Here is a 27,354-nt window from a genome sequence, read left to right on the forward strand (position 1 = left end):
GAAGAAAATCTTTAGCCTTTAGCTGGCTACGTAATCGCACACGTAGATATGTATGTACCTCCCAATGTATAAGAGTTCAAGGGCAATGCAGTATAGACATGCGACATTGGACGAAAAAGCACTCATTTAAGAAAATAGGTATGTATATAGATAACAACTTTAAAAGTCTGGCATTTGATTCCTTGAAAACTTTATAAAAGTCATTGAAAATTACACGAGGCAGATACTCTGTAGATCCGTTGCAGGAATCTACGTGTAAAAATACAATAGATCTATCGAATTCAAAGAGTTTATTTTGAAAGCAAATAAGTTCAGTTGTTTATTTGATATAATACCTACTACATATTTACAGAGACTAAATAAAACTACCTAAAATGGAAATAACAATTAACAAAAGAATATTTACAAATAATTAAAAAGAAATAACAACTACGTTGTTTGTTTTGATGACTTTGAAATAACATAAACTCGGAAGCTACCTACCTAACGTTTTGGACATTAAAATGGTCTGCACGAATACGCTAGGATTGTAAAGCGGTATTTAGTTTGCTTGCAAATTAGCATGCAATTTCCACCAAAACGCGCTTTGGCAACAGTTTATCGTCAGCATAGAAACATTGCATAAAAATACTTTTGAACAGAATATCAACCAGAATCGATTAATTAAATTCTAACGAGTAGGTAACTGGGAAAAGTACATAGGTACTTTGTGTTGTTGGACATACAACATAATTTTTTTCTTGAAGACTAGGGTTTGTTCAGCTAAAGGTATGACATTGACACAACTGGGCATGCCCTACGACGAATGGGACAGCTGCCAGTTTCCTACGGGTTATAAATTTAAGTAGATTGTGCGTCTAACCCAGGCCGGGTGCGGCAATGCGGTCAAGGGTATATCTTCAGAATATTCCAAGCGGAAACCTTCCAGGTATCAGTGACTAGACAAGTATAAATAAGACCCACTATGAAATCCTCAATAATTGATGTTATGGCTAAACCACGATTCATTGAGCCAAGAATTTGGAGGAGTTCGGTTAGGTTATTCAGAAATTGTTGCCATGAGTATCAATTCGCGAGGAAAAACAGTAGTGTGAAAGCGCTTGCGGACTCACAGTCTATCTTAAAACGTAGTCATAATAAAATACTATACATCCAAACAATGATTCGAAACAATATCACTGAGATCACCTCAGCATGCTGCTGAGATGTTAAATAGTAAATATCGCAGTATTGTTTACTCCGACGAATTAAGTAAGCGTGCGGTATGCAAATGTAGTCGGGTAGTTACGCTAACTCGTTTACGACCCTTTTATTCTGCTGCAGTACATCGTTTCGATTTATTTACAGATTCTGCACTGTGCAGTATCCACGTGCAATCGTCATGATTGCAAAAATCTATTTTTAAACCGACTTTAAGCTGAAATCTTCATTTTGCTCATTTATCATCATTTTTCTTGGTGTTGATTGCCGTGGTTATCACAGGCAATCTGCTCCTTAGCTACTTATATCATGTAGAGTAAAATATAAAAACAAGAACGCGTTAGTGATTGGGTATCACAAGGCTTCAGACATTCCGGCACCCCCTACATACATACTAAGTTTGCCTTCCTATGTTATATCATTAATTGACCTCTTTTCTTAACCGGCCAAGGTAAAACAACCTCTCTGCAAATTACATTAACTACATATAACTGTGTGAGATGTAATTCTAGGAAAATTAATCCATTACATAGAATATCAGCGTGATTATTATTACAATTTGATAAGTCTGTAACAGACGTTAAAATTAGAGTATTGCCATGGGTACGGGATCCCTGTTTATTCAATTTCAAACTAACCGTAACAAAACTATGAACTTTTACCTAAATGTGCAGAAATATTCTGAAAACTCCCACGTGAAAGTGAAATGTCAATCATTATATTAGATGACGTGCAATCCGTTTATAGACCCTTCACTATCCAGCGGTTTATGGATAAAGTAATAAGTTATTTTGTCTATCTATGGGTATTTACAGAATTCAGTGCCAGATTAGCCACGTAGCAAGAGCAGCAAATAATGCTACAGGCTCCTAATTAAACTGTATAAAATAGTATTGCACTACTTACATACTACATCGTGTCATACCTGTTAATGTAATTAAAATGAAGCACACCTAGGTTGTTGTAGTTGTTGTAGAGATTATAAAAGCTTGAGTGAATGGATTACCTACCCGTCATGTTATTTGCATTCAATGGTGGCTTATGAAAGCATAGATACGTTCAACTAAAACAAAAAAAAAATGGTTAGATACCTACATAATTTTGTTGTAAGTGGGTAATTTATTTAAGTAGCACAACAATGTCCTCGAGCTTTTAGACACGATATTATGGGAGCGATGCCAATACAGTGAACGTTCGTGTAAAGCTAATGAATACGACTTACGTACAAGTCCTGTGGAGTCAACATCCTTGGAGTTTGGCACAAGGGCAGAGTGGCGCCGCCGCCGCCGTCGTGGCGTCTTGGCGACGCCCGCCCACAGCCCATTGCCATATTACATTATGATTTTCTGTGACCCATCAACAATGCTCATTTTTCATGTGAACATTAACTTGAACTCCGTGCTAGCAAGAACATTAATTGAATTCATGTAATTTCAATGCTTTAGGGATTAAACACCAGATTATCGGTTTAGTCTCGCCTGATCGTGTAGCAGACTTATCGTAGAATTCGATTATCGGTTTTTCTATGATTTCGTGAATCTAAAGGTATTAAAAATATAAGTAGGTATGTTCCATTTCATTTTGACCTAAGTGCCTAACAAGCACATACATTCAATAATGGCTTGAAATAGTATAACAGCTATCGGCATTACGAATTGTGAGATTATAAAGTAAGTAATGTCATTATAAACAGTCCGTAAAGTGCAGCGTGGTCATGGTTATAGAGTGGTACTGACAGTGGTTGTGACACATCGTGCGTCAATGTTGGTGAGGTGATAGTGTTGCCAGCATGACGTCGTTGAAGCACGGGGTGAACCTGAGCCGGCGCGCATGCAGGCGACCCCTCCTGTGGGCCGCGCTAGCTGCCCTCCTGTCCTGCGCACACAGCGGCCCTCTTGAAGTAAGTTAATCTTTCATTCAGTTCCATAATTTAATAGAACATACCTGTATTACCATACCAGACTTAACTATATTCAAGAAAAAAGAAATTTAAAAGAACGCGTTAATTCTGATAAGATTGAACACAGTTTCACTCAAAACGTGCAAGTAAGGCCTAGTATTTCCTTCCAGAGTCCTCTACATAAAAACACATACCTAATTTAAAATGATTGTTTACTTATCAAAATGCTTGTATAATCTGAGACGCGTGAAAAGAACTAGCTACGCACTCACTTGTTATTTTTTATTATTTACGAACTATACATATTGATGAGGCATGTTGCAAGGGTGAAATTATAGGCAGGTATAGCATACAAAAGGAAACATGATCGGTTTTTATTTTTTATAGGAGGAAGCTGGGCTTTTTTGACCACCAATGTTATGATACACAAGTTGATAGCACAAAGATATTTATATTACCTATATAGAAATACATTTCCTTATTAAGAGCTTCGTAGCTTATTAAGAGAATTAACGTGTGAGAAGTAAGTAGAATTACATATAAAGCAATATTAAATTTTCGCAGTAAGTACCTAAGTGAATTAGAAAATACGGAAATGGAAGTAAAATGGTCGCTTAATTTTTATCATACGTTATATTCCATTCACATTATAGACCTAACTGAGCTAATGGCACCTATTCCCGGCTGACATTTCATGTTAGGGTGCCAAAATATCTATAGAAAGGTCATTAATTTACTCTTGTACTCTTAACGTAAAAGGTCTTATATTATCAACAACATAACCAAATTATCCTTTTATGACGCCACGCTTGGTGTTGTGTGTATAAAATAATAAAAATACTATCAAGTATATAATGTCTCCAGAAACGATCAAAATATTGTAGCAAAATTAAGTTTTGCGAAGTTATAAATGCAAATTCGAAAAGGCACTGCGGTTTAAACTGTCACGAACTTGTTAATTAATTTGATACACAACGATAACAACGTATTATTTTACTGCATTGTTTTCTTTTATGTATATATTATTATCTGCAGTAGATGCTGGCGTAGCCTTGGCTCTAAATTAAAAATAAGGTTCAAGTTAGAGAGCAATGTAGGTATTCTTTCAGACACACCACGACAAAGAAAAGATTACATCCTACAATTTGATATTTTTTAAATACCTTTAAAATGCTCAATAAAATGCATAAAAAATAAACGAATAATTACAATTTTACCACTGTTGACAACACAACACAACACTGTACCAAGTAAACAATCGTCAACATCATTCAAAGAACTTGTAATGTTAAATCAAAATGTTGGTCGCCCGAACAGGGACTTGAACCCTGGACCCTTGGATTAAAAGTCCAATGCTCTACCGACTGAGCTATCCGGGCCATGCAGTGTACGTTGAAACAACCATTCATAAACTATACAGCCTGGAACAGACATGCGAGCCAAATTGAAAAAAAAAGTGAGCAAAAAATGGGTCAACGCGGCAACGGAACAGTGAAGCAATATTTGACTTGCCTATTGTATTATTATCCCATTTTGTATTTGTTTGATTCTTTCTACTTATTCCCATTGTGATAATATAAAAGAATACTGGAGTTTGAGAATAATATCGTTATTTGAAACTCTTCCAAATCTGTACAGCTATTTCAGTCTGGCATTGCACGGCCCGGATAGCTCAGTCGGTAGAGCATTGGACTTTTAATCCAAGGGTCCAGGGTTCAAGTCCCTGTTCGGGCGATATCTTTTTACCGAAATGATACTTTACAACTCAAAGCTTCTATGACATTATTACTAGTTTTATATCTGGGCATCAAATATTTGCTAAAATTACTATTTTAATTTGAATTAAACCATTCTATTTTATTTTGGTTCATAGTACGTGTAGTAAAGTAGTTCAATATATCCCTAAAACTCTGACCATAGTCAGTATTATCACTGATTATAATTAGGTAATTTCGTATATTTCTCTCAAACATTCTTAGCAACACACCATTCGTGATAAACGATATTGGAATCTTCATTACGTCAACTAACGATCCGACATAAAGAAAAAAATATATAAAAAAACCTATTGGCATAAAGAATAAAATATTTTATAAAAACTGTATTAGGTAGTTTCTGAACAGTAAGTATAGATATTAATAGAAACAAACAATTATTTTGATAATTTAAGAAGCATATCTAAACACTATTTCATGAGTAATTAAAAAATCTCGATATTTATTCACATGGCAATGGAAGTGATTCACACATTTGAATGAATGCCGCTTCTTGTTTGCTCTTTATGGCCAGTTATTTCGGAGCTTGTTTCATTGCCCGGATAGCTCAGTCGGTAGAGCATTGGACTTTTAATCCAAGGGTCCAGGGTTCAAGTCCCTGTTCGGGCGACCACCATTTTGAATATCCGTTAAAGTATTTAAAATATGTACCTACATTGTACATTTTATAAAACGGCAATATAATAAGACTGTAGCTTAGAAACAAGTTTCCGAGTACCGAGTGTCTACAAGGCCAAAACTAGCGTTATCTAGGCATTGATATATTTTTTTTCAATGACCTTCATCATAGTTGGTATTTAAATCACCTTAGAAACAAATAAGTGCTTATATTTACATTTGTATATAAATTTGGCTTCGTGGAATTTCAATAATATCCGCTTTAGGTTTTGTTTGAAATGAAATAAAATTGGATTTTTTTTTAATGTTTTATATTCTAACTACTAATATGTTTTTTGTCTTTTGTATTGGATTTATTTTGAGTAATTTTAAAATAATAAGTATTGTACACCTACGAATTATGTTCACTTGAGCCCACGCTCCCTAAATGTTTTATTCGAAAGATTTTATGTTGTGTGATTGTATCCTTTGGGATCATTTATTATAGTGTACAATAGAATGTGATTTAGGTTAAGTAGGGGACAGTTTTATTTGGAAGCAAAACTAAGCCGGGAATAATGTTACTTTATAAATCCAATGCATAGTTTTTATGTTGATAGTACACTGCACGGACTCCACGACTAAATATTTTTTGACCTACCTCGCAAATATTTTACACCGATAAAATAAAACGAGATGTGGACATAACTTTTTTATATCTTTATTCAGCAAACCAAAACACCGCTGAATGTCAAAAGCCAAGCCTGTGTTCAATCTTTGAAATTAGGATGTCTAATTAGAGCCAAGTACATTTAGGTCTCATTTCAAACGTGCCTCTGAATAATGAAATGAGTCGTCCCGGACTAATAGGAGGGACCAGGTTTGCTTGATGAATTATGGATCGAGGTGATTCTTCAGGTAAACTGTTACTGCTAGAGATTGAGTGTGGTTATTAAGTTCCTCTGCTTTCTCTTCGTGTAGATTGTAAAAGCCGTAAGGTTTTAATTTTTGGGGACCCTATAACTTCTTGTTATAGGAATTTAAAGAGAAGGTGAATGTTGTGACGTATGAGGAAGTTCAGGAGTTGGCGCTAGATAGGCGTAAATGGAAGGAGATGCACCGACAAAAGCTGGGCTCTTAAATTGAAGAAGAATAGGAATTTAAATGAAGTTGTGATGGTTACAGTTCTGTCAATCAATATATTATTTCAAATTGAACTAAATTATAGAAACTGAGATGACTTGCATCAACAGTGCAAACTTAACATCATCTTGCTTTAAAAATAATGGCCCTTCCTAGGATACAATTACAGGCAAACTGTAGCAAATTAAACACATTATTGCAATAAGTACATAAGTAAAGATTTTATCATCAAAAGATACGAATGCTGTTAGCATTTTCATAAGTAGGACACTTCACAGCAATTCGGCGAAGGCCGGGGTTGCAAGACAAAGCCCGTCCGTGGCCAAGGTCAAGATGACTGACTGGCAAGCACCCTCGTCCACTTTGTTTTAGAGTTTAGCAGAGACAATGCAAAATGTTTGTGGATTTGAAGGGCAATCCGATTGGTTCGTTGGTCCAAAAACTTTAATCGAAACGACTTTATATCAAAGCTATAAATTGTACTTAAAGTCTCTCCCTCCGAACCCACACGCATCTATGACGCACGACTATATTTCGGGAATTTCAGGGTTCTAGTTGAAATTATTAATATGTCTACGTTACATTACCTACTCAATATACAGAATTGCATTTTATGCAGATATGTTCTGTTATTGATTCTGAACCATCACTTTTTTTTGCGCACTGCTTAAAATTAATTCCTGTAAGTATAGCCAAAAACCAGTCCCCAGAAGATAAAAACATTACATACCTACATACATATATCCAAATTGCCATTAAGAACAAGAATTGTGGTCTTAAAAAAAGCAAATATATACAAAAATTACGAAGTTTTCTCTAAATACAGAAAAAGTTGTTATGTTTTACGTAATCGTTTTACTTATTTTGTTTGTACTTAGTAGGTACTGAGACTGAGGAAGATAAGATCAGCGTAACATAATTATAATTCTCCTTTAGACGTAGAATGCCAGGTTTGTGTTGGTAAACTGTATTGTATATCAATCTACTGCAGGTTCTATGTAACCCTGGGAAGGTACTGGAATTTACAGGTCTATTATTAGAATTCTAGGCTACACGTTCGAAACTATTCAGTTTTGTTGACATTTTCAGCTATAAAGTTAGAGCGAAAGGTTAAAAACAATATTGTTGAAAAATATAAAAACATGAAAATGTAGAATGTACGTAAGTACCTAGTTATACGTGTTATTCAAGGTCGCGTCGTAAGAACTAAAACTCTGGAAATTCAACGCGATTTTTCATTATGCACTGGCCGATTGGAAAATTAAAAACGGGTGCCGAGAACCCTCTTTTGTCTCAGCCTGTCTTCCTAATAATGCAAGTCTTTCTGCTTTTTTATTAACTATCTTGCTTCCCATTTTTTTTCAGAGCACCACGAAACAAAGTCCGTCCATAACAGTCGATGGGATCTCCACGTACCCCGGACTGGGGTTCGGGCCCATGGGTCCCGTGGTGCCAGTACCAGGCGAGCCCCCAGGCACGCAGCTTCGTCAACACCAGGACACTACCACTAATTTACCAAGCACAGAAAAACCTGAGAAAAAAGTGAAGAAACTGGTCATCGCTGCCTTCGAATTTCACCGGGTCGAAACGCCCTTCTTGATAGGATTATGGATTTTCTTCGCTAGTATAGCTAAAATTGGTAAGTGTGTCTTAAAGAAATCTTTTATAATCTTTCTATCATATGTTATTCTATCAAATTTCTATTTCTATCAAATCTTTCTATCATAAGGAACGTTAAAGTTAACGGTTATGCAATGACCAAATGAAAAGGCAGCCCTGAGGGACATTCACGCATGGGTACATTTCTTTAAGATACCCGTAGCATCAATACTTGGCATAGAAATTACTTGAAAACTAAAGTTAATATGCTTAAGCTTTACTTGAATTTTAGGAATAAAGCTTATCCTTACATAGCTGTTTATGTAAGTAGGTACAAGGAAAGAAGAAATTATATTGTTTCATCGATTAAGCTCATGATGTGGACGGGATACACTCTATCTAAGCTTTATTGTGGTGTAAACGAGTAATGATATTATGGAACTAAAATAACATAGGAAGCTAATTAGGTTTCATGCTGTTGAGCTTTATCGATGGTATAGGCCCAAAGAGCTTAGGACTCTCTCCGGGGCCAATTTGAAAATACGTAGAGGGCGACTTCTGTTTGCTAATGAAATGAAAAAAAAAACACCCATTATCATTCCGCAGCAAACAAAATAAGACGTTGCTTAGGTATATTTGTAGCCATTACTTTTAATCTTCTATGACAATGGCACGAATAAAAGCTTTCCCTTACTTTAAATATTTCTTAAAATTATATATTAAGTAATACGTGAAGTAATATCAAGTACATTAATAATAACACCGAGACGGAACACTTTTCTGTGCCCTTGTACCAGTTTTTCCTCTTGTTTTAGTATGTTTTCCTGAATTTCCAACGTGAATCGGTACTTACTTGCAAATCAGAGATTTATTCGAAGGTGATAGAATATGGGCCAAGTGTTGTTATAGTACCTGCTAATGCTTGCATAGGAATTTGATTTACTAACCTCATAATATCACGTAGATAGATAAAATTTTTATAACGTAAAGATTATTCAATTTTGAACAAAATAATTTTATTTAAGAACTAGCTTCTGCCCGCGACTTCGTACGCGGATCCTGTCCCTTATGCCAGCGACTACGGGGTCAGCAAAATCAAAGATCTGAATAGTCGCAATAGACGTGAACATAGGGATAAAAGTAGTGATTCTAATTAGTCCGCGTTTAAGTTGTGTGTGGCAAAAATATTACGTAAATAAACATTAAATAGATGACAAGTCGTGGTGACTTAGTATAATTCGTGGTGGTTTAGTGGGTAGAGAACCAATCTCTTAAGTATGAGCGTGCGTCTTTGATTCCAGGTCTGGTAAGTGCCTGCCAATGCAACTTTTCTAAGTTCGTATGTACTTTCTACGTATATTTTGGATACCAATGACCGTTATTTGGAGGGGATGTTAAACTGTAGGTTCCGGCTGTCATTGAACATTCTTGGCAGTCGTTATGGGTAGTCAGAAGCCAGTAAGTCTTACCAAGGGGTGTTGGTTTGAGCGGGTAACCGGGTTGTGGAGGTCAGATAGGCAGTCGCTCCTTGTAAAATACTGGTACTCAGTTGCATCGTGACTGGAAGTCGACCCTAACATAATTGGGACAAAGGCTGTTGAGATAATAACGACAATAATAATGAGATATAGGCACCGCAGGACATCTGAGGCTGATGACGGGGAGTAGCGACCCCGCGGGGCTATATATACTGAGTTCTCCAGGGAGTGTATACTGTCCCCCATCTCCGGCCGGTCGGAGTGAACCATGACGGGGGTAGATCTCATGCCTCTGGCTTGGCTTGGCCGTCCAGAGTGGAGCCGTCGCTAGAGCAGGATTAGTAGCCTTGCTCGGAGGGTAGGTGCCTCATGGTAAGCACAGGGAGCGCGTAATCTACGTTTAAAGTCCGCCGAGGTATCCTCACCCTTCAGCCGCTCATATCCCTGTTGCCCTCTTGTTGCTGGGTATTCAGTGACTGGTTCCCGGGGGCCCAGTAAGTGAGGTGGCGAGTCTCCACCTGCCGTTTTTACATGTACCTAATACATTGTCATCCACTAACATCCCATCACAATAGCCCAAGTAGTTTTCCTCCATAGTTAGCACAGAACCGGGGATTGTCTTTTTTTTAACGACGTCCACCGAGGATTGTCCTTGGATTCATTTCTATAGTGTATAAAGGGATAATCGTCGGTTTTGTGTCACCATTTCATTAAAGTTGTCTCAAAAGGACAATTATGTAAAATTTGTACTAAGCAGTAACTTAACACGAAATTCAAGCGTTGTTGTATCTTCGTTATTATTTGTTTGTGTGAAAGAGAAAAGAAAAATGCGTCAATAGAGAGTGCTTATCAGACTGAACAACTTTTGCTAAAACGTCATACCTCTATATGCTATAGTCTAGCTGGGCCCCTGGAGTTCCACATCAGATGTTTTAGATCTTCAATTTGTATAAGTCAATAGAAAGTGCTTATCAAATTGAACAACTTTTGCTAAAACGTCATACCTGTATATGGTACAGAGAAGCTGGGCTCTTGGGGTTCCACATCAGGTGTTCCAGATCTTAAAATTTATTATCTCAGCTGAAAATGCTCATCAAATGAAACAATTTTTGCCACGGCACCATATTTGTATCTCTTATAGTTTTATTGGTCTATTGGAGTTCTGCATCAGGTCTTCAAGTTTCGAAGATAAATTATAGCCTATATGTTGACCAGGCTTAATACTGATACAACAAAGAAAAAATCGTTGAAATCCGTTCAGTAGTTCGGAAGATTAGCGTGTACAAACAAACAGACATACAGACATACAGACATACAGACATACAGACATACAGACATACAGACATACAGACATACAGACATACAGACATACAGACATACAGACAATTTTTTTTTTTGGATTTGTGCTCCATTACTGTTTCTAAACCCCACCCAATTATTATTTTTTTAATATATTCAATGTACAGACACAGTTTTTTTACAGATTTATTATATGTATAGATATGGTCTCTACCTATATGTTACGCGTCTCGTAGATATACATACATATACATATAATTCATGAATATAACGGAATTCTGCTTCCGTGCTTTACAAACTAAAGTAGCAAAATTAATTTATTGCCATTGCTGTACAAATCGCTAACATAACTGAAACCACTATACTAGTTAACTTGCTAGCGGCATTTGCAAATTGAGAAGTTAGGCAAGATCGGTAAGGCTTCCTCCGGCGGAACGTGGCGGTGACCTAGATTCGCTGAATCTCTTCGCCGTACAATGTTGAAGCCTGTCTTTTTCTCACTTCATCAATTGATTTATAGGTAGGTTAAGATTTGAGGATAATACGAATGAAACGGAACGGAAAAAAGAAACAGGGCAATACGGAAAACTCACCCAGTTCATATTTTGAGAGATATCTTTAATTTACAACCTTATTGCATTAGGTATAGGTTTACAAATAAGTTAATCCGCACATTAAAATAAAGAAATATTTATTTCCAGGCACACAAATATATGAATACACAATACAAAACTGAAAAAAAAAACTTCTACAATATATTCGGTTCATACACGGACTTTTTCGAACAAGAAATTAGCAAAGGGTTACTCAACCTAGACTTCCTTCTTCGTTTCACGTTAAACATTTTTCTATATCTTCCTTTCAGAAAACTTCTGCGAGATTTAACTGGAAAAGCTTCCATATTTTTGTATTCGTACTTTGACGAAGGCTCAGTATGTGTTGAGAAGGCTGTGACATAAGCTGATTTGGGCACAAAGCCAGTTGCTGTTCTGTGTCTCCCCGGATTTTGGCTAGCACGTCGGCCATGCGATGGACATTCTGAATCAAGTTCTAACGAAGTTATGGAAACGGTTGAAAATGAATGTTCTCCCCCAGATCGAGGATTAGTAAACTTATCTTCATATCTCAATGTGTGAACGTTGGTGTAGTAGTTATCCAAGTTGCCTATTTTGACATCAACAAAATCAAATGAGTTACTTGATACTTTAGAATGTATCATGGATTCTTTAGGCGAATAATTTTTATTTCTAAATTGACAACCGACATCCCTGATAAATATTACAGTTTCTTCGCTCGGATTTTCTTTAACCTCATTAGTACATTTGCATTGAGTGCTATCAAATTGGCATGACTTATCGGGTCTACATCTAAACTGATCCATATAACATGGACTAGGAGATAATTGGCATGGAGAAAATGTATTAGCCACACAGGTCGATTTTGGATTTAATAAAAAGGTAGGACGATAATCGTTCAGAAACTCGCACCCATTCGGCACCCGCGAAACCATGTTAACTTGTTGATCCATTGTATTTGATAATGAATCGTGTTGACACATGGGAATATATTTGCATTTTGGAATATGCGGGCAGTCGGCGTTGTCCCTTTCATCGATCACCTTATTAATTTCCTCGTAATGTAGACTTTTCGAAAATGGCACACACAAAGGTAGATTAACACAACGAGGGCGGTGCAAACAGGGAGGTATATATTCACAGTTGTTTTTTAAAACATTTGCTCTTTGACAAGAAGGCACAACGGTGCAAGGTGGATGATGCCTGCATGCTTTAGTTATTCTTATAATTCGAGGCGTTGGTTTTGGAACACAATGTTTGTTAACGCATTTCTGATTAGCATTGCAGAAATTATCAGTTGGTAGAATTTGGCATACGGGCAACAGTTCACATCGCGGATCATGTAAACATAAATCCCCATCATCCATAGTCTTACTTCTTTCGCCGTTTGGTGAAGCTCGATACGCATAAGCAGTGGTTGACGGTATTTCCTTGCTGCGAAACATCGAAGAGTGTTCATATTTCAAGCTTTCTTCTTCTTCTGTAGTACTAATACTAATAACAACATCAACTTTTTCTTTACAATTTGGACATAAAACTCTTCGTGACTTTCTACGACCCTTAGATTTGTTTTTTAAATTTTTATTACCATTATTGTTTTTTTCACTTAAAACTGGTACGTCTTTTTTATTTGCTATCTGTATTGACGGATCATTTTTTTTATTAGGAACTAAAACTTCGATCATTTCTACTGTACTCGTATTCGTAGGCTTGTCCTCTTTATTAGTCTCTTGTTTAAGCTTTCTTAATTTATTAAATATCTTCTCTTTCTTTTTTTCGTTTTCTTCGGGCACTATTTTAAATGTACTCGTTACTTGGTCGACGCCTGTTAAGGATTTACTATTTTTTACCGACTCTGTCAGTGATTTTTTATCGGTACAAGGACAAGCATAGGAAAATAATTGACACGGACATGGATCTTCTGTGCGTTTTCCGTGTTCTTTCTTCTTGCATTTTTTCTCTTCTGGAATAGGCTTCGTGTACTCTGTACGATACTTTGCGTATGACCAAAATTTTTGCTGTCTGTCATATGTATCTTTGTAATAATGATTAAGTTTTTGATAATCGCGTAGATAATCATCGTCTCTCAGAAATATTTCAGAGGAAAGTTTCGAGAACTTTTTCTTTACTTTCTTTGAATTAAGTTCAATACTGTCTCGTGGAAACAGTTTTGGATGTATTTGAGTAGCACATTCCTGCACAATATTTGACTTTTCACCAAACAAGTTGCAGGGTTGAGACATTTTCATTACCTTCATAAAATTTGGATTTGATACACTGAACTCGGTTAGGCAATGAAACGAGTGTCTTTTAGCAATATCATCCAAATCATAAAATATAGTACTTGTAGAAGGAACAACAGTTTTACCGCTGTTCTCATTATTTAAATAATTATACTTCTCACTAGTTACATAATTAGTACTTTTAGAAACCGGATAATCACCGTCTGCAGATCTTTTTAGAGATTCTCCGCATGCAGCAAGATATACAGAATGATCCCTTACACGCTTATTGAGGCCCATGTTACGAATTAAATTCCCGTATGACAATGCTCCAAGTATATCGTAAACACTCGCGTAAGATTTCGTGTGAAGTACCTTGTTTGACTTCACATCAGGCATTTTATTTTAAATAATGCCTAATGCCCTTCAAACTAAATTGTTTGGTATGATTTGGTAGAATTTTAAGTATCTCACATTATTTTTCAAAATTTAAATAATTTTACATGTTTTTATAATTTTTCCATAATATAAATGTCAATCCAATATTGACAGAACGATGCTGTTGGTAACCAAAAAGACTAATATCTATTGATATGACGATACTGTTGTGTCGTCAAGGAAGTTAAGAAAAGTTTATCGTAATAAAATGGGATGGCAAAAAGAGATTTTCTCTTTGAAAATTAATAAAAATTGGTTTATAAAAAATCGTTAGGCGGTACCTACTACGTTACCGGGCCTTTGCTAAAATTAAAAAAAAACCGTTGCTCCTAGCCCTTTATAATCTGTGACATGGTTCAATAGCAGTGTTCAATAGTCACAGATTTTTGCACAAATTAAGAATCTTACCGACTTCTTTTCTAAGATATGACGCACTTTTTCTGGCAGTAACGCACCAACATCAGAGTCATCTAGCCAGAACCTAGGAAAAGAATTAAGAAAAAAATGAAAGCGCTGTATTTTTATAAACCTGAAAGATAGTTACTTCTGTTAACATAATTTGGTTCGTGTTGTATAGAACCAATAGCAGCAAGTACCCACAAAGTTGTTTAGCTTATTTTGGTCTCTTGATTAGCAAGAAGTTTCGTTCTCTTCAGAATTTCTCTATGATCATAGTTGCTAAATTCAGCACTGCCCACGCTACACAGTGTAGTGTAGCCTACACTCATAGCGGGAGGTAGGCAAGCAAGTGTCTTGGTAAGATGCCTAAAACTAAAACACATTTTTTAACTACAACCACGCGTAGGAATAAAGCAAATGATAACAATAGCTATGTTTTGCCAATCTTCAGTTGAACCCGATAACTAAAATATCTGACAAACAAATGTATAAGTAACCAAAAATGTATATACTCATATCCAATGAACCAACTTAAACATTAATCTAATAGGTACAGTGGTACTTCAAATAAAAATCTTGTAAGCAATTCGAATATTGTGGTAAATGCTCGATTAAAATATCTAAAACTCCTTATCTACATATTGCCAATAACTGCTATTATTATTCAATTAACTGTTCAATTTATATTCTGCACATTGTTTCAGGTTTTCATATGGCACCGAAGTTGTCGAAAATGTTTCCTGAATCTTGTCTTCTTATTTTCGTGGGTGTCCTCATCGGGGCACTGCTGTTGAGTACGCATAGTGTGCATGTACAACCTCTGACGCCGGACACCTTCTTTTTATACATGTTGCCCCCTATCATCCTGGATGCTGGCTACTTCATGCCCAACAGATTGTTTTTCGATCACCTTGGAACAATTCTTTTATTTGCGGTTGTTGGGACTGTGTTCAACACCCTGACTATTGGTAAGATTATTATACTGGCTTGTTTTTAGAAATCATTTTTATTACATACTTCATTGTTTATTGCTATCATATTTGCTCCCAGTCGTACTTTCTATTTAATGTTTGTTTCTTTTACAGTCCATTGACTCATTGTGTTACTTGTTTACAGGGGCGTCCCTATGGGCCTGCGGACAGACTGGAATGTTTGGCTGCACCACACCCCTTCTAGACATGCTTTTGTTTGCAGCATTAATCTCTGCAGTAGATCCAGTAGCAGTACTAGCTGTTTTTGAGGAAATTCATGTAGATGAAGTTCTTTACATTGTAGTTTTCGGCGAATCTCTGCTGAACGATGCAGTAACTGTTGTATTATATCACATGTTTGAGGCATATACGTAAGTGGCACCTTAATAAAATAGTCAATTAGAAGCTACTACTAAGAAGTACAATTTACCAAATTTTTTATATTGTATGACAGTGAGATGGGACCATCACGTCTTGAATATACTGACTTCCTTGCGGGACTCGCCTCTTTCCTGGTGGTGGCTGTTGGAGGGACGTGTATTGGCGTCGTGTGGGGCTTCGCTACAGGCCTTGTCACCCGTTTCACGCACGAAGTTAGAGTCATTGAGCCAATCTTCATATTCGTAATGGCTTACTTGGCATATCTCAATGCTGAGATGTTCCACATGAGTGGAATACTTGCGTAAGTTTCTAAAACCATTAATTTCACACGACGTTTAACTTTGTTAACTCATTAGAGCGACACTATTTTAGTTCAACATTACAGTAGCATTATTAATCGTGTTTTCAATTAAATTTAAAAATAGGTAGACGTACCAAGTCCCTTATCATTTTTATACTTCTTTTTCTTTGTTTTACTGGGCATTGCAATGCGAGTTTTTTTGCTTCGTTTGGCTGAAATCACTTCTGAAACATTTTTATTAGAAAAACATTTGTTTTTGAATGTAAAGACTTCTTTAAGTCGCAACAATGTACAATTTAAAATACTTGGGATTATAATTTCGAACTAAATAATCTATTTGTTTTCAGCATAACTTTCTGCGGTATAACTATGAAGAACTACGTGGAGGCGAACATATCACACAAGTCGCATACAACAATAAAATACACCATGAAAATGCTGTCTTCGTCCTCAGAAACTATTATTTTCATGTTTTTAGGCGTGGCTACTGTAAATAATAACCACGATTGGAACACGTGGTTTGTTTTATTAACAATTGTATTCTGCTCAGTATTTCGTATAATAGGTGAGTTTTGCAAAAAAGGTAGTCTTATTTTCATTTCAATGACAACTTTCTAATTATGAGGAAAGAAGCCAACAAACATTGAAAGAAAAGTAGGTAAAGTAATAACGAAAACAAAGCGTCTGAACACAATGTGGGTCACGTGTGAACTTGTGACCGGAAAATGCCCGTCAAACTTAAGGGTTTCATCTGCACGTGTCACCCGGCCGAACTTCCAATTGCCACGGGACCGACTACGATATTTTTAGCTGCTTTATTAAATTTTAATGAGCCTTTTAGGATGATCTTCGTCCATGATAAGGAGTGAAATTGTGACGTACGATAATTTATTCGTTTTTGTTTCAGGCGTGTATATATTTAGCGCAATTGCCAATAAGTTCCGTTTGCACAAACTTAATAGGGTTGAAAAGTTCGTCATGTCTTATGGAGGTGAGTTAGTTACGATTTTTCGACCTTGTATGTTATGATTTTTCACGGATAACTCACGGATAACTATATGGTTATAGTGAATACCTAGAACAGACAATTCAATTTCCCAGCTAGACGAGACGACATGTAGACTGTTTAGGTAAATCTATTCCGTCTAGCCGTCTTGTACCTTCAGAAATAATGAACTTGCAACACCCACGCTATTTTAAAGGGCGAATATCTCAAGATTGAAAAATGCCAGATAGCAGCAGGTGTCGATACTTTACAGTTCAATCAACGCCCTTACTTTTTCACCTACCTCTTTGATATTATGAAGTGGCTATTCAAAACATAATCTCCTAATAAGTCTATTGTAGGGAGTTTAGCGAGGCTTCAGTTATGATTGTAATAAGAATACTTAATGAAAAAGAAATGGAAAATCACTTATTTTACTTTTTCCAGGTCTTCGAGGCGCAGTTGCCTTCGCATTAGTTTTGTTAATAGATCCTGAAGTAGTGGAACTGCAGCCAATGTTTGTTACTACCACTATAGCTGTGATATACTTCACCGTATTCATTCAGGGAATCACGATAAAACCTCTTGTGAAAATACTTAACGTTAAAACTGCTGAGAAGCGAAAACCGACAATGAATGAACGAATTCATGAGCGGGTAAGATTGCCTTGCGACAAATGATCAATTTCGATATTTTCAGGAAGTGTGTCTTGTTACTAAAAAAGTGTTGCTTTACAGTTTATGGACCATTTGATGGCTGGCGTAGAAGATATTCTGGGAAAACATGGTAACCACCACATGAGAGATAAGTTCAAAAGATTTGACAATCGCTTCATTAGGCCATTCTTACTTAGAAACTATCAGGTAAGTAAATGTTCTGAGCATCTTAGGATTCACAAATAAATTATAAAATTGATTATAAAATTGTTCGCAATTAATACCGATGAATATTTTTGAAGTTATCATATATAATTTCAGGGTGCTGAGCCGAAGATTTTGGAGACCTACTCAAAGTTAGCTATGAAAGATGCAATAGAATACATGCAACGAAACGCGTCTACTATCGGAAATATATCAGGCGCCGAATCCATGTCTGCCATATTCAAAAACTATACTAATGCCAATTTCAATGGAAGGTAATTCATGAACCTTTTAACTGCTATATACTCTACCGCTTTTTTAATGTTTTATTCGTGTATAATCTTAAATATTTTCCCAGTCCCAGCTTCAGTCAATTGGACTCATCAACGTGGAATATAGACATGCAAGAACTGGAATATAATCCGTCGAAGAAAGATCTAACAGATGCCAAGATACACCATCTCCTTGCGGAAGAACTTTGCAAACCATTCAGACGGGTACGTTTATTAGAACAAAGGTTACATTTATGAATGTATGACCGATCACCTAGAGTCGTGGGTGGTCGGTCAGAGCCTGATATATCGGCAAATGTCACGAGACGTGAAGATGTTAGACTGCAACACATCAGGAAATGGAATATTTGATATTTACGGCTGAACAACTGAAATAAGTAACTAAGTATACAGTTTCATCGACTCCTGTTTAACGAGGATTACTTGCGTAGTTTTACGGAAGCCATATCAATGTCCAACCAGTTAACCCCAATCACACATTGCCCTATATAACTGCATGTCGCATATTCTAGTTTAACGCAATAAAAACGATCTTTATATGAAAGAAAAAAGGTTTTTAGATAGGTAATAAAATAATATTTGTGTCTTCGTAGCATCGTCGGTTGAGCTACAGTCGGCACGCAGTGAACGATCGTGACCTCGGCACGCAAGTCAATTACAAGACCCATATGAATATAAGGCGACGGGTTGGCGACAGAAAGCATCACCATAAGCGCAGTAAACGTGGAAAGCAGGTAAGAAATAGCATAGCTATCGATAGCAAAAGATAGTAAAAGATATAGGTTAGGTACTTACAATTTTGGTTCATGGGAACTTTCGTAGTTTTGATTTGTTCTTCTCAAAGGTAACTTTCTTCATTGTTGCATCTACCTACTCTTTGTGCTGGCAAAATGTAGATCAGTGTGATTACTGTAATATAATAAACCTGTTTATTTTAATACATCGTTGTAATTTTTTTCAGGATGGGAAAAACCATGTGACTTTCCCTGAATTCCAGCAAAACGGTTCGGCCAAACAGTTCACGCACGGTAAAATAAAGTATTATAGATTAGGTACTTATTTATTCTTTCTTATTATCACGAGTGTCGATCGCATGCACGTGTGGGTTCAAGTATTATTTTCGATTTTGTTTAATTTTTTAAATACATACATACATATATGTATCAAAGATCATTATTACTTTTCTTTGCGGGCACAAACGCTTTGTCTTACACTAGAATAATGGATATAAATGTAAAAAAAAAAAACGAACACACGCACACACGCAAATAAACAATTAGAACATGTAGGACATAGCACATGATTTTTATTTTGTTTTGTGTTGTCTGTAATATGTGATAAATTACTAAAAGTTTTCTTTTAAAAAGTGAATATTAGATCTTGTACAAGTCTTAAAACGATTTAATAAAATAGTAAAAATTAAATCTCATTTTAAATTAAACAAGCTAGTCGTTTGTTTTATTCACAAAACTCGCAATTTATCTTAGAAAATAAGCTGTATCTTGACTGCATTATTCCAGACTACATAGATGAAGTTCTTCAAGAGGAAGGAGACGAGCGCGAGTCGGGGCCGCGACGCGAAGGTGACGACGGCGGTATTACATTCACTGCCAAATCCCCGCGTAGGTATTCTGCATGACACACCTTGTGTGACACCGCAGTTTGGATTTGAATGGTAACGATGCTAATGCTAAACTTAATCATCGTATTATCTACTGGATCTGAAGCACTGAGTAGATAGAGCAAAAAACTACGTAGGTAATTGTAGCTAGCTAAAGTGCTAGGTATGTAAACCACAGGATGGCAATTCAATCTATGATGTTATTGAAATTATACATGGGTATGAAATATGACCATTTTCCAGTTGCGATATCTACCAATTATATATCGTGTGAGATATCAATATTTCTTTGAACATGCGGAACTAAGTGAATCGTATCCAGTACGAACTAATGAATTTTCAAATGGTTAATATTCAAATCCAAACGAGTCCTTTAGATGTTGTTGACTAACGTTGTTTTTATTTTCCGCACAACCTTTTCTTCATTAACCGAAATGGAATACTAAAAAATGTGAACCGGCGTTTATTAAATTGGTATTATTTTGATTTTGCTAGGTCAAAAGCATTCCTTAATTTCTGACATGGCTACGTACTGTGAGAATGTGCTGAAACGTATTTGTGGTGGCATGTTCCATATTATTTATCTGTATGTCATGTATCTGTTATTCCTACATTTTCTCTTCTACTAATACCCTTCATTGAGTTTTTTGGTTCAGTTGCCTCTTCAAGTGAATTTTTGACCATATTTTTTTTATAGTTTCCTCTGATATTTTCAGAGGAAACAGAAAAGTTATTTAACATTTCTGCTCCACTATCATAAAGATTCAATAAAAATAAGTAATCATTTCTTTATAATCACGAAACCGACCTTCATTTCATCATCAAGAGTTTAGTTAGAACCCAGTTGAATTTGCTAAAAGTTGAATATTCCACTTGTGTCCTCTCTTCAGCCACAAATACCATCCCACATGTACAAGTTGTTTAGGACTATCTGCTAATCTTCTAATCGCTACGTGTCTATTCATCTCTGCTTGTTTAATATTGTTTGTGTTTGATCGTCGTTTTCTTCCCTTCTGGCAATCTTCATGTGGCACCGCAAACTAACCGATACTCTCGACAACTGGCGATGATAATATTATCAGCTGGATACAAAGAAGTCAGTCCGACGTCCTCGCATAAAGAAAATAGTAGTTCACTTTTAAATCAACTGGCTAACCTGCCTGGATTCAATCCCTTGAAAGCGAGGATTGTTAAGCAGTACGCTAAAACACCCGAAGAAATACTCCCGACAGCTGTTGAGAAATCCTTACCGTGGAGAAGGGACAGATCCACGTATAACTTCGGTATGTGTTTACTTCACAACTGAACTGTTTTAATTGTCACTAGATAACTGCGTGCATACTTGCGTCTGATGATCAAGATTTTAATTTAGATTGCTTTACTATGTCTATGCTACGATTACCGCAAATCATGATTATGTAAAATTACATGCTCAAGGCAAATGCTGCAAATACTTAGTCACACTTTAGCCTCCTATGTAGGATACTGAATGGCACGGGGCACTAACTTTTTATTAGTCAACAATCCATAATTATGTAATCAGATTTTTTGGTAACGTTTTCAGCTACATTCATTAATGTTTATTATTTACTTCAATTAATTATTGTGAACGTTTTTACTTTCCTAATAGAATCGAACATACATTTTTTTCACCAGACGCTTTGCAAAGATTGGTCATCCGATTCAATGTTACTATTGCATGTTATAAACACATACTATTATTCACTCCTTTGTTTATTTCCTATGATCGCTTTATAATGCTTTTAAGTCAATTTAATAATACCTTTCAATGTTAAATCAATATTATAATGTAATTACTTGAAGGTATTATCAGATTGGTATATTAATATTTTAGTATATTATGCACTTTATATGGACGTGTGTAGTTGAAAGCAGTAAGTATTGCATGTAATGGCATATGATGTATTTTTATGCGATTTTACTTTTCTAAGGCTGAGTGTATAGATTAATTATTTATGTACAAGCAGTATAAGTATGGTATAAATATATGATCTCATATATTTATTTATTTTATTAATGTAGATATTAATTATTTTTAAATTACATATTTAATTACATATTTAGTAATATACATTAGGTGCGCGCATAATAAGTATATAAGTATGATATATTAAATTGGCAATACTTAAGTACGTTTCAAAAATCTAAAACAAAACTATACCAAAGCCATTTCGAATATTTTAGTTCCCAATGAGGACATCCTGGAAGAGGACGAAAGAAGATTGTCTGATTGTGACAATGGTATGTCTTAAACTATATCTATGGCTATTATATTATGAAAATGTCTCTATTCTTTACTTTATAATCACAGACACCTACATGATAGTAGCCGAGCACGCTCGCGTGGCCACCCCAACGGCAACGGAGACTATGTTGCCATGGAAACGCGAGGAAATGGAGGGGTCCGGCGGTGGCGCCCTAAAACAATCGGAGTTCCCTGCGTGGGCCTCGAACAAAGAGTATCTAGCGTACAGCTCACCCTCGGCTACATTTTTAGGTAAGTTGATTAATGAATTTATAACGTTATAAATGTTAAGTTATGAAATTCGTAAAATAAAGTTAACGATAGGAAAATTGAAAAGAAAAGAGTCACTGAGAAAAACAACGCGATCATTAGAAAGCTTAGTAAAAGCTTGAGAGCAAAATACTCCGTAGTCTTTGCGTAGCAGCGTAGGCACGTAGCAAATTGAATCTACGTAGCGCATAGGCTAAAGTATACCGGACCAAAACAGCAAGCAACTGATAAGTATGTAATTCATGAAAATACAACAAAATGCACAAGAACTACTAAATTACTTACTTGGAGCACAAATTCATTCAAGTATATTTTCAACGTTTGTCTTTTTTTTAATCGAGCATCGTTAATTTTTGTTCACTACGTAGGAGTAGGTATCGCGTAAATTCTTAAAATTGTACATCGATTTACATTTAACGCACATTTTATCATTTATTTAGATTAATGTCGAGTATACATTGCCCATATTTGATTCCCGATATCAGTTAATTTGCGTATAGTTTTGTTATAAAATTTCTTAGGCATCTAATTAGTTATTTATAAACCTGTGACTTAGATATTCCTACACATCATCGTGCATGTTAGCTTTTAAATAACCTTTGCTTCGATAGTTTTACTCGTAGCTGTGGCACTGCTATGCACAGCAATTAAAATATGAATTCCATTTTATTTAAACCCGAAACCAAAGTTAATATGTGGCAAATAAAAATTGCAGTTAAGAAAATTTTGATCTAGTTTATAATAATGTAAAATGATAAAATACCTAATATATATATATATCTACTTTAGCTTTTTATATATTGAATGTATTTATTGTAGTGATAATATCTTGCACTATTAGAACATTGTATGAACATAATCTGACACGTTTGTTTTCTTTTGTCCCCTATCCTTTCCGTTGTACAACACATCCATTCTCATAACCTTTCCTCAATTAGGAGGCATAGAGAAGCCAAAACATCCAAAATCTATCATAGGTCTGTTCCGAAGAGAGAGCTCTAGCTCAACCCAAGGTGCTGGCGAGAATGTAGTTGTATCTGACTCGGAGGGGAACAGAGACTGTTGGAGTAAAGGAGAAGGCACTTCTAAGGACCCTATAGGAAGACAAGGACCAAGTTTACTGTCTAAGAGAAGCACAAGCCTTGGAGGTCCTTCGGTGCTATTGATGGAAGACGTGGCGCACTCGGACCCGCTGGGCGCATCTAGTAGACCGGCCAGCATCATGCAGGGACCACACAGAGGACAATGTCGAAGAGGATCTATGTTGGAGTTGACTGGGTATGTCGTCTTCACTATTTGGATAAATTAAGTAGGTACTTAGAGGGTACAATAAATATGCAACTAGATAATCTCAAGCTGAAAGAAAAGAAAGGGTTCTGTATTTTTCAAGAAAACTTATGAGAAAATAATAAAATTGACGTAACTATAGCTTGACATAATTTCAATAAAAATTACGAAAGATATTATACAATTTTCTCTAATTGGAAATTTAAACCATTTCAGGTCATTATCTCGTGATGCAATCACAGAAGAGAAATGCAGCAAATCACTGCCAGAGAGTGAGCGTATGGGGGTCAGGCGGTTGCCTCTGGGCCAGCAGAGTCTCCCTAGGGAACCCTTCATCCGGCAGCTGACCATGGCCTCTACGCTCCACACCAGCTCTTCGTCTGACGACTCCTCAGACGAGAACACCTGAGTGCCCCGCCGTGGTGACCCTGACAGGTTACCACTGTTGAAGTACAGGACGCTAGAGTAATGAGCTAATGCGGACGGTGATATTGTGAAAATCAAAGATACATAAACTTTCTAAAAAAGTGCTGTGAATCTGTGGTGTAATCATAAGTACGAGCATTGAAAAAAAAGAAATGTGTTAATTAATGTCCTGTAACGAATTTTATTCAATAACTTTGAAATCTGTATTTTTCGCAAATATTAGACGTCTTTGCCAAAACAGAATCAATTCTAAAGGCTTCGCTATACTGATTTCCTGTGATATAGTATTGGGATTTTGACTAAAATATAGCCGTCAAGGTATCCATACCTATGCGACAAAAACTACTTACCTACTTGAATAGTATGCGTTGTTATTGTCTGTCAATAATCATGATACGCACATTAAAAGCGAAATATAACATGCGATAGAGTTATAATATAAAACGTAAAATTCTATGGTAAAATTGCTTGCAGTCTGATCTGAGGCTTTCGAGTTATTTTGGTAAAAGGTAGCTATAACACGGTTACTGTAGATTGTAAGTTGTAAATAAGTCGCGTTGCAATGAGCGCATCATGCAACGACTGGTAGGTACGCATAAGTGTTTTAAATAAACAATACCTTCCTATATCAATCTTGCCTTTTTGTTATATCGATCGAAGAGCTCCCTATATAGTGATACAGTAACGGGAAAATAGCTGTTAATCAAGAATTAATATTGCTTTAAGTACAAATATCTAAACCAATTTTATAGTTGTTTGAAGTGTATTTTTGTATGCTCTTTGTAAAATATCATGTAATTACACACAGCACTGTATTTAAAGTAATCGTTTTATAATAATTATTCCTATTTACGTAAAAATAAATGAGTTCAAACATTGTACTTGTTGCCAATGACAATATCATTAGCTTATGTAGAAATGAATATTTGTGATGTGCTCTAGTTACCTAATTATTACCTGTGTTTTATAATGTAACATGACACGATGTTTAAATCTAGAAAAGTTGACTGAAATACCGAGGTACCAGTGCACTTACCAGCGAGTGCGAGCCCAGTGTACTTAGTTCTATATCGTTCAGATGGAATGGAAAAAAAGTCAAGCTCTTAAAAGCTTAAAACAATTAAGTAATTTATTAAACCATCGTCTAAAGCTAGTTTCAAATTACCTAAGTTACAAACGGATGGTTTTGTTCTTATTGATTGATTGTAGGTATTTGTTTACCCATGTCATTGGCAATTTGTGGTCATTACAAAATAATTTCAACTTGTATAAATCGTTATTATTTAATGAAACATCGGCGCAATGAAAATGTTAAATTGTTATTAGATAAACTAGAATATAGGTGTCAACCTATATAACTTTGTTTATGATGAATAGACTAATTTAGAACAATAATAGCTGTAGTATTAGACAAAGTGTATCATAATAACTTGTGTAGATAAACAACTTGAAATGAAATTTTGTTAAATAATTGAATAATTAACAGAAATTAGGTAGATAATTTTAGTAAATACATGTTTTACAAAAGAAAGCTCCGAAATAGTATAGATGAAAGTACCAAATTCGTTTGGAAATTATTATTTCAGTTTTATGTAACTGTCATTAATTGCTTCTGTCCGGTGGATTTCCTCAGTTCTGTCCTTTATTGTAACGTCGTAATTTTCACCTTATTCCAAGGTAAAATCATTATTGCCTTATGTATAACAGAAATCACCATACATAGGAAGTATTCCCAGCCTCTTTTCTACGACTTTGGACTTTTGTAGAGTACCTAATAGTAAAATGTCTGGCTAGGAAACCTACCTGAATTCCATAGTTCTTTACCTATTTGACTTTTCGACTAACAGTCGAACTCAAAATGTAACAGCACGAATGTGCAAAAAATGTAGAAATGTCATTTTAATTTCGTAACAGTTAATTATTTTAACATAACAGTAATATTCATTTGTAACAATTAAAAACATCCTGTTAAAAACTTAGCATGGGTACTTAGAAGTTTTCTTGTTTTACCTATAACCGTAGGTATCTTGTTGTCGGTCATTATTGGTTTTTCAGTTTAGATGACTTTCCACAGAAAGTAAGCGTAGATAGGTAAATTAATTATCCCCTAATAATTACATAATTGTTCTGTTTTGTTGTTTGTGGCTGTGTTACCATGCTAAAAGTAATCGCATTTCTTATACATATGGGCGCCATTATAATGTTCTAGACTTTTATGAATAAAAAAATAAGGAAACACGACATTTAAATATCCTCCTCTATTTGAGTCCGTTGAAGCCTTTTTTTGTGTCACGAAAATTCTCTAATCATTGACATCCTCAGAATAACGCTATGTAAATAAGAATGTGCGAATACCGTTAGCTATATTTAAATAATAAAAAAAAACAACTCTAGGTATTCTATAATAAGCAAGCTTTGTATAAATGGGATTATGGTGTGTCAATTGATAAAAAATAATAGTGCCTAGCGTAGAAAATCTACACCGCTCATTAATTGATGATATTGTGGTTTTCTTTTATACTAAAATTATTGTTAAAACTGTATTATAGTAGTACAATAGATATAAACTGAATAAAAAGATCACATTTGAGAGTTACCATACTTGTGTATTGATTTCGACTTTACCTATGTAGTCTTGTTCCCTATTAGCTGACTATTTATAAAGATTTAGGAAGAATTGAAATAAGAAAAGCTGACTAAACTTCTTTGTTAACGTGCAAATGAAGACGGGTTCTTCTTCTAACCTTCTGGTAACTTAAATACCTACATCGGAGTCGGTGTTATTTATTTATTTATTTATTTATATTTATTTATATATAAGGAAGACTAACAGCTAGTACAATAAGTATAAATTACATGAATTTGCAACATACAGCCAATTACAAGTCTTCACTGATACACTGCACAATAGGTTTAACATATGGAAATAGCAGTACCTTCCTAAAGTTTAACTTCTAACAATAAATAATTATATTACAGAAAATCTTTAACTACCCTTATAGTCAACGAAAAAATCTCGGCTTAGCAACCTTCTGACTGATACTAAATTTGCGTTAAAAATATCAATG

At 35.5% G+C, this 27,354-nt stretch overlaps 1 protein-coding gene and 3 non-coding genes across 13 annotated transcripts in view; 3 read left to right on the forward strand and 1 right to left on the reverse strand.

The window, feature by feature from the left end:
- Positions 1–26,882, forward strand: part of LOC124635228 (probable Na(+)/H(+) antiporter nhx-9) — a 44,808-nt gene extending 17,926 nt beyond the window's left edge. Inside the window, exons 2-20 of one of the 10 annotated variants that reach the window (XM_047171072.1) lie at positions 2,925–3,100; positions 7,981–8,254; positions 15,330–15,593; positions 15,742–15,967; positions 16,051–16,278; positions 16,626–16,843; positions 17,186–17,269; positions 17,711–17,919; positions 18,001–18,126; positions 18,241–18,398; positions 18,482–18,620; positions 19,010–19,150; positions 19,378–19,468; positions 19,937–20,038; positions 21,120–21,320; positions 22,243–22,299; positions 22,370–22,555; positions 23,512–23,851; positions 24,077–26,882. In XM_047171072.1, coding sequence (XP_047027028.1) covers positions 2,990–3,100; positions 7,981–8,254; positions 15,330–15,593; positions 15,742–15,967; positions 16,051–16,278; positions 16,626–16,843; positions 17,186–17,269; positions 17,711–17,919; positions 18,001–18,126; positions 18,241–18,398; positions 18,482–18,620; positions 19,010–19,150; positions 19,378–19,468; positions 19,937–20,038; positions 21,120–21,320; positions 22,243–22,299; positions 22,370–22,555; positions 23,512–23,851; positions 24,077–24,269 — 3,348 coding nt within the window. In that variant the 5' untranslated portion in view covers positions 2,925–2,989 and the 3' untranslated portion in view covers positions 24,270–26,882. Of the gene's footprint in view, positions 1–2,893; positions 3,101–7,980; positions 8,255–15,329; positions 15,594–15,741; positions 15,968–16,050; positions 16,279–16,625; positions 16,844–17,185; positions 17,270–17,710; positions 17,920–18,000; positions 18,127–18,240; positions 18,399–18,481; positions 18,621–19,009; positions 19,151–19,377; positions 19,469–19,936; positions 20,039–21,119; positions 21,321–22,242; positions 22,300–22,369; positions 22,556–23,511; positions 23,852–24,076 lie in introns of those variants that run through there. The other 9 variants (XM_047171071.1, XM_047171073.1, XM_047171081.1 and 6 more) reach the window with 9 other exon arrangements.
- Trnak-uuu lies at positions 4,407–4,479 on the reverse strand. The gene has a single exon. It is a non-coding gene; the product is annotated as a tRNA-Lys (tRNA).
- Trnak-uuu lies at positions 4,762–4,834 on the forward strand. The gene has a single exon. It is a non-coding gene; the product is annotated as a tRNA-Lys (tRNA).
- Trnak-uuu lies at positions 5,412–5,484 on the forward strand. Its single transcript has one exon. It is a non-coding gene; the product is annotated as a tRNA-Lys (tRNA).
- Positions 26,883–27,354: the final 472 nt, after the last annotated feature.

The sequence above is a fragment of the Helicoverpa zea genome, chromosome 12 (genome assembly GCF_022581195.2).
Source record: "Helicoverpa zea isolate HzStark_Cry1AcR chromosome 12, ilHelZeax1.1, whole genome shotgun sequence".
Taxonomy (NCBI): Eukaryota; Metazoa; Arthropoda; class Insecta; order Lepidoptera; family Noctuidae; genus Helicoverpa; species Helicoverpa zea.